General features: G+C 36.0%; 2 protein-coding genes across 8 annotated transcripts; both read left to right on the plus strand.

The window, feature by feature from the left end:
- Positions 1-747: 747 nt before the first annotated feature.
- Positions 748-2,594, plus strand: LOC111785877 (remorin 4.1-like). 2 transcript variants are annotated; one of them, XM_023666239.1, is made up of 2 exons: positions 748-1,506; positions 1,757-1,870. In XM_023666239.1, exons 1-2 carry the CDS (start codon positions 871-873, stop codon positions 1,814-1,816), a joined length of 696 nt encoding a protein of 231 aa, XP_023522007.1. In that variant the 5' UTR covers positions 748-870; the 3' UTR covers positions 1,817-1,870. The 2 variants fall into 2 exon arrangements, with proteins under 2 accessions (XP_023522007.1, XP_023522006.1); XM_023666238.1 differs by lacking the exon at positions 1,757-1,870 and adding an exon at positions 1,894-2,594 and having other exon boundaries at positions 753-1,506.
- A 1,022-nt stretch (positions 2,595-3,616) lies between these two features.
- Positions 3,617-9,920, plus strand: LOC111785878 (probable S-sulfocysteine synthase, chloroplastic). Of its 6 annotated transcripts, XR_002813717.1 has the most exons (12): positions 3,617-3,845; positions 4,813-4,922; positions 5,566-5,623; positions 5,849-6,112; positions 6,294-6,431; positions 7,156-7,207; positions 7,331-7,380; positions 7,779-7,838; positions 8,089-8,169; positions 8,843-8,991; positions 9,078-9,137; positions 9,728-9,920. XR_002813717.1 is itself a non-coding variant. In XM_023666240.1 (10 exons), exons 1-10 carry the CDS (start codon positions 3,633-3,635, stop codon positions 8,921-8,923), a joined length of 1,107 nt encoding a protein of 368 aa, XP_023522008.1. In that variant the 5' UTR covers positions 3,617-3,632; the 3' UTR covers positions 8,924-8,994. The 6 variants fall into 6 exon arrangements, 1 of the variants encoding a protein (XP_023522008.1); XR_002813716.1 differs by lacking the exon at positions 9,728-9,920 and having other exon boundaries at positions 9,078-9,374; XM_023666240.1 differs by lacking the exons at positions 9,078-9,137; positions 9,728-9,920 and having other exon boundaries at positions 8,843-8,994.
- The last annotated feature ends 24 nt before the right edge of the window (positions 9,921-9,944 follow it).

A 9,944-nucleotide genomic window follows, 5' to 3' on the forward strand; every position in this document is an offset into this window, starting at 1 on the left:
AATTAAAATATATACCAAAAGAAAAAAAAAAAGTCGATACTTTTAAATTAGTTCACATCTAAATTACGTGGACAACATTTTAGATTTGTAAGTTTATATACTTATGAGACAAAAATGTCATAATCATAGGAATCGAGTAAATATTTAGTGATTTTTTTAAAATTTAAAATTGGTAGCTAGCCAACTCATTAGAAAAATATTAAAATATCATGATAATGAGTATATAGTGGCGGCTAATAATTAAATTATTACATATTAAAGTTTAAGAATAAGTTTGAAATCTCCCCTATAATACCTAATTTTAACGATTAGGGTTTATGAAGCTAGCGGCACGATACACGGTGTTTTAACATTTATTATTTTGATTTCTACGAGTACGTACGAGAAATAGCTTAAAAAAACATATGGTAAAATAAACAAAAACAAGATTCAAATCGATAGAGACATTTATTGGTAATTGATAAAGTGCTTTCTTCGGTATTAATCATCGGCTAGCACTCACCTCCAAGATTAGGGTCAGTGGGGGCAATTTGTAAAAGTCGGGGCCAATCGAATATCAAAAATATAATCTTTTAAATAAAAAAATTGTCCCATCAAAATCCCAATCCTAATCTTAATTTAATTAATCAACAAAATATTTATAAATTTATAATATAATCTTTAATTTAATAATATATATATATTTGGAAATGTCTTCCACGTATACATTTTGTGGCTGATAATTTAGCAGTTTTTTAATTATGAATTTCCAAAATTTATATTAAAAAAAAAAAAAAGCTTTTTCTGTCTTTCCCGTTTCTTCTTCACTCACAAATTCAACTAAACTTCCCATTACTCATAGAAACACTCTGCGTTTCTTCGAATTCCGCCATGTTCAACGATCAGGCACCAGCGGTAACTTCCAGAGCCAGCCATGGCGGAAACGACGACGATCAAATCCGTGATATTCATGCTCTGACCTCGCCGCAACCACCGCCGGTGACGGCTAATCGGAACCGCCGTGGTGAGGCCTGGGAAACGACGAGTCAGAGATCGACTTCAATGGCCAGCGAAGGCGGCTCCAGTGAGAATTTCACCTCCATGAGTCGAGAGTTTAATGCTCTCGTTATTGCAGGCGCGGAGATAGGCGATGATTATCGCCATGATCGACCGATTAACGAAGCTCCAAATAACTTGAGCCGAATCAGAGAGGAAGAGTATACGCCAGAGGAGGAGATGAATCCGTTAGCGATCGTACCAGACGGACATCCGTTCGATGATCGCTTAGCGCCGTTGGCGATCTCGAGACAAGAGAACAGGAGAGGCGGCGGCGGCAGCGGTACGGCAGCGACTAGAGAGATTTCGTTGCATATGGTGAAGAAGGAGGAAGTGGAGACGAAGATAAGTGCATGGCAGAACGCGAAGATTGCGAAGATTAACAATCGGTTCAAGAGAGAAGATGCGGTGATCAGTGGATGGGAGAGGGAGCAGGTTCAGAAGGCGTCTTCATGGATGAAGAAGATCGAGGTACGTGAATTGAAAATTGCGCTTTCTCTGTGCATGTAACCTGTTTGAAGAAATGCCTCGTATCGTGTTTGTGAATATTACTTCTCCTGTTTGGTCAAAAAGTCGATTTATAACGCTTATTTGCATTAAACATGTCAAATCTTCTTAAATCTCAGTCACTTTTGAACCAAACTTTCCTATGAACTTTTGAATATCTGAGAAAGAACAATTCTAATTTCTTCTTTCTGTTAATCATTCCATATAAATTTAGATTCATTTTGAAACTTCACACATGAACAAGCTGAAATTAGAGATCATTCCATTGTGGTGAGTAACAAAACAGAAAAGAAATCTGCATCTTTGTGTATAGCATGGATTGGATTGAAGTGAAAGTTTGAATTTATGCAGAGAAAATTGGAAGAGAAGAGAGCAAAAGCATTAGAAAAAATGGAGAATGAAGTAGCAAAAGCACACAGAAAAGCAGAGGAAAGAAGAGCATCAGCAGAGGCGAAGAGGGGAACAAAAGTGGCCAAACTCATTGAGATATCAAACTTGATGAGAGCAGTTGGAAGGCCACCAGCCAAGCGCTCCTTCTTCTAAATTCCTCCCTTTCCATTCCCATAATCCCAATGCTTCTGCAATTGATTAAGGACATGGACAAAGCCCATCTCCTTACAACAGCCATTTCTTACGCCAAAACCAACTTGAAACAGCCTCCTACCGAAAGTGAAGAACAGAAGCAATAGCAGAGGTGCTCAGTATTTCATCAAATATAAGGCAAGAAGGAGCCTGGTTCGCCATTGTGGATGGTACACAAACTTTGTATCTTGTCCTCTCTTATGTACAAATGATACGAACTATTGTTGATGGTAGCTTCGATGCTTAAACAATTTAGTATTGACTAGAAGCTATATGAAAACTTATGAATTCAAAGAGATATGGCTTAAGTAGTGATTGTCATGGCTGCTTATTTTGCGCCATGAGTAGCAGATATCTACCTTTCGATGCTCAAGTGAGTGCCTTCAACCTGTTCATCTTCTTGAAGGGATAGTAGGTTGAGTTCATGTCTATTAGAGATATTTAATATTAAATTATAGTTTGATATTTTATTAGAGGTAAATATCTTTTTATGTATTATTCTTTCGATTTATTACTCTTTACATGTTCTTGTAATTTATTTTATTATAAATAGATAAGTTTCACGCTATTTAGATGTGGTGGATTAACAAATATTCTCATGGTATCAGAGAGCTCTTTCAATTTAACAACCTGATCCTTTCTTTTCAATGGCTTTTGAATCCTTTCTTATTCTTCCCCACCACCATTGTTGGCTTTGACGTTGCAGGGGCAGTTTCCATGACTGCCACATGCAGAGCCGAATGATTACTCTTCGACTCCACCCTTATCACCCTTCGCTATACTCTGTACATACAATCTCACATTTTCCAACACAATCGATTTTCCCTCAACCAACATGTTCACGGTGCAGGTGGGGACAAGGAAACTTTCTCCACTACCGACTTTCTTACTGAGGCTTATTAAATGGACATGCCACATGCGGAGCTGATTGATTACTCTTCGACTCCACCCTTATCACCCTTCACCATACTTTGTACATGCAACCTCACCTTTTCCGACACAATCGATTTTCCCTCAACCAACATATTTACGATGCAGGTGGGGACAAGGAAGCTTTCTCCACTACCGACTTTCTTACCGAGACTGATTAAATGGACATGTTCACAGGTGGGGACAATGAAGCCTTCTCCATTATCAGATTTCCTACTTGGGGCAGATTAAATGGACATGTTCGTGGGGCAGTTGGGGACAAGGAAACCTTCTCCATCACCAATTTCCTACTCGGAGCAGATTAAATGGACATGTTCACGGGGTAGGTGGAGACTCATATAATTTCCTACTCGGATTAAATGGACATGTTCATGGGACAGGTGAGGACTTTTAGTTGAATGCTCGAGATAGCCTCACTCTTCTTACTCCCTCGAGTTGAAACTACATGTCGACCTTGGACTTTATATGGATATTTTAACCATAGGTATACTAAAATTTAAATCTTGATGTCCACATTTTATCCTTGATTGGACTATATATTTAAACCCCGCAAAAACCCTCGGCAACGGCCATTAGCTATGGCGGTTTATTCCTCTCTCTCGCCTTCTCCTTCGCTCTCATGTCCTTATCCCTTCGCTTTCTCCCCAACGCGTCACTCGGTCGCACAAACCAATGTGATGCTTCGGAGCTTCTCTGCTGTAAGACAGAGACCAGTGCGCGCGAAAGCTTTCTCCGTCAACGCGACATGGGAAGGTCTCGACTCCGTCAACATCGCCGATAACGTAACCCAGGTTCTTGAATGCTCTCTCTATCTCTTGTTTATTTTGTCGGATTACGACAAGTATGGCGTAGTTTTCTTGGTTGTTCGTCGGGAAGGGATAGCGACGAGGATTTTTGGGGCCTGTTATCGCTAGATTGAAGGTTGAATAGGAAATTACAAAATGGAAACGAGATATGTACTCTTTTTTATATTTTATTCTTTGCATCGACGAGTATAATTTCACATCGATTATATAATTGTTTCCTTCTATTTAACAATTTCCTGGTTTTCTGCTATTGCGTTCTGTGAATGTGGTGTAAGTTATCCGTTCAAGAGTATAATCCCTTAGAAGTAGGTTTTTTCAGTTGAGAATTTAGTGAAAAATCTATAATAATATTTCAAACAGGAAAAAGAAAAGTAATGCAGATTTTGAACTCCTTGGAATATGTTGTGCAAATTCTTGAGCAACGTTGTTGGATATTCTGTTCCCTCAATGAGTGTCGCATGGTCATGGTTTATACACTCAAGTTTTCCATCAGTTGAAATTGGTGAAATTCATTTTTTTAAATTTTAACTGGACTCAATCAACCAATTTTAATCGTAAATTTTTACTATCATCGATTTGTACTATAAATTTGAACAAGTGATAAATTAATATCACATTAATTTTAAATTGGAAAGTTACCCACGTACTAACTAATCAACAAAAAAGTCAAAAAGACTGAGAGTAAATTAATTTTTCCCAAAAAATGTGAAGACTATGGTAAAAAATTGGGAAAAACAAGCATAAATTTCAAATATCGAAAACTAAAAATGAAACTGTTGTCTATGAGCTTGAGAAATTAATTTTATCATTTATTCAAGTTTAAGCTTCAATTTTATATAATTAAAAAATTAAGGTCAAATTTGACTCACTAAGATGACTATTGGATTAAAAAGGAAAGAAAGTTTCCTTTCAAATAATTACTGATTTGAGTGGTTCTGTTGAATTTATTTAGTTGATTGGAAGAACGCCCATGATATATCTCAACAAAGTAACAGAAGGCTGCGTGGCAAATGTTGCTGCAAAACTTGAATCAATGGAACCATGCCGAAGTGTCAAAGACAGGTAAGCTTCTACTTGGTGAAGATGGGTTGTTTATTCCTCCACTGTATTCTACTGTTAGAATCCTTGCGTATGACAGCACATTTCTGTAGAATCCTGTGTTGGTTGGCAGCTATGTTCTGAGTGGTATGTAGGAAGATTATTAATGAAATATCAGACAACTATTGTAGCTTATCTGCCCTTCAAGAAAACTTAATTGGGATTCAAGTTATTCGAAAAGTCTCTAAAATGAGAGGAGTTTAAAGCTTCTATTTATTGAGGACTAATCAACAAACTGCAAGTGAATTACTAACAAAATATCAGATTTGAAGAAAATTACAAAACTTGGGCTATTTTTTGTAGGGCATATTGTACTTGTGAGTGGTATAGGCAGTCTCGGTTTAACTTTCTACTTTCAGCCTAATTTTTTATAGGTTTACACTCGAGTCAACCGTATGCTAAATGTTTTTCAAAGTTAATTAGACTTCGGATTTTGACTACATCAGCAACCTTTAAAATGTGTTGGAGATGTACTACAGATTTAGAGATTATACTATGTATCGTTTTCAGCATATTTCTTTTCATCTCAGTGCGAGGAGTGAGAGGAGATATATACATGTACATACATTACTGATCGGTTTATGTCTTTAACCTATTGACTTCTCAGGATTGGTTTCAGTATGATATCCAGTGCCGAGGAGAGTGGTGCAATTTCTCCAGGTAAGGTAAGTAAGTTGTACTTGGAAAAAAGTATTGATGTTTATTATTAAGGCGCAAATATATTCAGTTGGAGCATATCTTATTTCTGCCATTAAGTATGTGACCCCTGGGATTTTGAGATGTTTTTTTATCCAACCATCTTTAATACTAATTCATTTCTCTATGAGGTATTTGTTTTGTTTCTAAAAATAAAATACATGACCTTGATGTTTCGTTCTTGTAATGAGTAGACCATACTAGTTGAACCAACAACGGGGAATACGGGGCTTGGCATAGCTTTCGTTGCTGCAACAAAAGGGTACAAACTTGTAGTTACCATGCCTGCTTCCATAAATATGGAAAGGAGGATCCTACTACGTGCTTTTGGTGCAGAGATTGTTTTGACAGACCCAGAGAAAGGCCTCCAAGGGGCTGTAGCCAAAGCTGAAGAAATTCTAATTAGTACTCCCAATGCCTTCATGCTTCAGCAGTTTGATAACATTTCAAACACGAAGGTTATTTCTATTTTCTCTTTATTAAGTTGTGAACACATACTCTATGCAACCTAAATGGCGCTGTATTCCTTAAGTTTTATGCAATCTTCATTATCTTCACCTTTTTATATAATTGCGTTGTAAGTGATGACAATGATGTAATGTTAAAGCCTGTTATTAAGTTTTACTTCATGAATTACAGGTCCACTTTGAAACCACAGGACCTGAGATATGGGAGGATACCATGGGTAGTGTTGACATACTTGTTGCTGGAATTGGAACTGGTGGTACCATAACAGGCACTGGTCGTTACCTAAATATGAGAAAAGAAACGATTCAGGTTTGGGCTATCAGAATTATTTTTTACATGGTAAATTCTTTATTGAAAAAAATGGCAAAAGACTAGGAGACATGCAGTAATGCCTTCAATGAAGAAGGGAAAAAATGGATGAGCAAAGTGGCCAACTAGCTTTATAACAAATTCCTCAAAAAATTTACGAGTTCCCATGAAAGTTGGACGGAGAACGGATTATTATGTGCAATACTGCCAATATATAAATGTCAATCCATATTGTACAAAGTTATCATCCGAAAGTAGTATTATATATTATTAGCTCATCAAATGTTTTATTATTTCAAGGAACACAAATGTTTGTGTCACCTAGTTTTCATGCGTTAAATTATTTGATTTATACCCTATTAGTATTTATATGAGAAAAAGTGTAAAGAGAAAAGTAAATGATACTTGGATGGAGAAAGAGACAACTTCGTACTTTTAGTTTTCCAAGTTTCCGTGAATTCCACTTTTTGCAAAAAGGCTAGATTGCGAGAGCAGCCGGGAGAGAGCTTTAGTTGAAAAAGTACTCGAAGCATCAATCTTCCAATCTCTCGAATCTTCAATATTATTCACTTAATAGATTCCAATTCAGCCAAAAAGGAGCTGAATTCGTAGTTTACCTCTCGAATCTTCCAAGTTTTTAGTATATTAGTCATTTATTATGTTCTGGCTTGCTGCTTCCTTTAGATGGTGTTTAATGTTCTGATTAAGTGTTTTATTAACGTAGATAGTTGGTGTGGAACCTGCAGAAAGAAGTGTAATCTCTGGAGAAAATGCCGGTGAGTTGATATTATTATTATTTTTTTTAATCTTCTATATACTTGGAAGGATGATGTCTAGTTTTTGGGTCAAGGTTTAATTGTTGATCTCTCAGGCATTAACATTATTGAAGATTGGCGCAGGTTATGTACCCCCTATTCTGGATGTCAAGTTGCTTGATGAAGTGATCAAGGTAATTACTTCCTTTTGAAGGCAGGGGTAATATGCCAATAGTGGAATACACATTTTATGTTTATAATTTTTATCCTTTTAGTTTACTATGGAATTGAACATTTAAGATGACACACATATCAATCATATTCCATGTGGTAGAATTCCCTCATCCTTTTTTTTTCTTTTGACATCGAAATAATCTGGTATTACATTTCTTTGTTGTGGCTCATTGTAGTTAGCCCATGGTTTTTATACTAGCATTATTTGTGAATATATATAATGTTATTTGGTTTAGATTTTGAAATATTTTGAAACTTTATTTACACCTGCAATATTATAACTTGCAGTTTATTTATTTATATGGCTACAACCAATCATCAACAACTCGTAAATAACTTGCTAATGAGATAATTGTAGGTAACCAATGTTGAAGCTATAGAAATGGCTAGGAGGTTAGCATTGGAGGAAGGCCTACTGGTAATTATTTATGTTCTTAAGTGTTATTTTGGTTGGAAAATTTCCATGCATGTTCTACTTCTATCTATTCCGCCATAAAAAACTTGTTAGAAATATTTTATTGTCCTTGGGATAATCCTTCATATTTCCCTTGAGATACGGTGGTTTCTCCTCTTCGACAGTTTTCCTTAAGATTTGATAGTTTCTTCTCCCTCGAGTAAGAGTGTTGTTTTAGACTTTTAGTAATTAACATATTTTCACCTCTTGGTAGGTTGGCATTTCATCAGGAGCTGCTGCAGTAGCAGCGATTAGTCTGGCTAGGAGGCCTGAAAATGCTGGAAACCTTATTGTGGTATGTTCATTCCATTTTCTCCATTTGAAAAGTCATGTGCTGGGTCTACTTGGTGAAGATCCCTATTCCAGAACATACACATAAGTCTTCTGACAGGCAGAGACAAAACGAGTCTATTTCTTTACAATATTCCATATTTTTATTTAAAAAAGGGTAGCACATCTCTCTGAGACTGGGAGAACAAATAGCCGTGAAGAAGAGGGGGGTGAGGGGGCTACTTTGTCTAGTGTTTCTCCATTAAAAAATCATGTAATTTTGTAGAAAACTTATTATCATCTTTTCCATGCCTTTTCTCTTTCTTTTCACACTTATTCTACAACAAACATTCTGTTCTTGTCCATGATCAACTTTACAACTTTCAATTCTCTAGCTTCTCAGTCTTTGCACCCTCCTTTTAGTGAATGGTTTTAAGTTCTAGCCAAAGGTTTTTGGCTTGTTTCTTGTATTTAGTAGCTAGTCGTCTTTTCCATGTATGCCGCTTTAGCTTGTTGGAAGTATTGTGTTTCCATTTTTGTAGTGGGGAAATTGTTTCAAATTTATATAATCCACCCCTAGAAACATGATCTAAAAGAAAAGAAAAAGACTATGTAATGTTACCCTCCAAAAGTGCAAGAACACTGAGTATCTTTTTTCAAAATCTTAATTCTACTTATGATTGTATTCATGCGTGTAGGTTATATTTCCAAGCTATGGTGAGAGATACATATCCTCGGTGCTTTTTCGTTCTATTTATGAAGAAGTTCAGAGAATGTAGACGAGATAGGAGTTGCCCAAGTTTGTTATACTTTGAAGACGATTCATTCATAAATCAACAACGATAATGTAGCTTCCTGATGCTTTTTCACTGCAAACTATATGATTTCAATGTGTACACCTACTGAAACATCTCTCTCTTTTCTGTTTTGCAGGTACAACAATTTATCAAGGCACAAGAATCAGAAAGTCGAGCGTAATTGCATCTATATTAGGTAAACAACCGTTATTCCAAAAGATTGAGAAGTAAAAAAGGGCAGAATAAGGGCTTAAAATGCAAAGAGAAACGGTGTAATATGAACTAGAATAGAAGACAACAACAATCCATAGCTCAAAAAGAAGTGTACGCCCTAGGTTAGGCACTTTTTAAGTATGGAGCTATTTTGTAGGTTCTCGCTCATAACATCACTAACTATTTTTATATATTCTAAGAAAGTTTCAATTATTCTTTACTGAATATGTTATGCATGTCTCCCATAGGTCAAGTGTCATTTGCTAATGAATCTCTCCCCACGCTCCTCCCTGACCTTGTTAGAAGTTCTATAACTATTACCTAAATTTCCTCGGGGTCTTTGAAGGATAGCATAGCAATTTCATATTCTTTAATAAATTTCAATAGCTTTCAGCCGTGTGAAAATGAGTCTTTCAAATAGATAGTAGTTTCAAGCTGCATTGCATTGGACATACTTCCTAAGGAGTTTGTATTCAAGTTTATTTGCACTTCTTTTACATTCTTTTTCATGTTTGAGTTCGCTGTTCTTGGGCGATTCAAGTTCCTAACTTCTTAACTCTTTTACATTTGCAGTCTTCATCTAAATTTAGTTAAGGTATGCAGTTCTATTCATAATCTTCTCTCCATTTCTTAAATTTTATTTCTTTCATTTCTCTCTTGAAATTTGTTCCCTTTGGAATACAAGATGAGTGACTTTTTCAAACTGAAACAAATGAAAAGAACCAAGCGAGATTCCAATTCTAGCTTCTGATTTTTGGGCATTCAATATTCTTTTCTTTTACTTCAATTT

The sequence above is a fragment of the Cucurbita pepo genome, unplaced genomic scaffold (assembly GCF_002806865.2).
Source record: "Cucurbita pepo subsp. pepo cultivar mu-cu-16 unplaced genomic scaffold, ASM280686v2 Cp4.1_scaffold000801, whole genome shotgun sequence".
In the NCBI taxonomy this organism is placed as follows: Eukaryota; Viridiplantae; Streptophyta; class Magnoliopsida; order Cucurbitales; family Cucurbitaceae; genus Cucurbita; species Cucurbita pepo.

Bases quoted from the DNA above. Each gene is read 5' to 3' on its own strand.
- LOC111785878 (XM_023666240.1), top strand. From the start codon at position 3,633: ATGGCGGTTTATTCCTCTCTCTCGCCTTCTCCTTCGCTCTCATGTCCT. The intron at 6,113-6,293 runs GTTATTTCTATT...CATGAATTACAG, and splicing joins ATAACATTTCAAACACGAAG to GTCCACTTTGAAACCACAGG. The intron at 7,208-7,330 runs GTGAGTTGATAT...AGATTGGCGCAG, and splicing joins AATCTCTGGAGAAAATGCCG to GTTATGTACCCCCTATTCTG.
- LOC111785877 (XM_023666238.1), top strand. From the start codon at position 871: ATGTTCAACGATCAGGCACCAGCGGTAACTTCCAGAGCCAGCCATGGC. The intron at 1,507-1,893 runs GTACGTGAATTG...GAATTTATGCAG, and splicing joins CATGGATGAAGAAGATCGAG to AGAAAATTGGAAGAGAAGAG.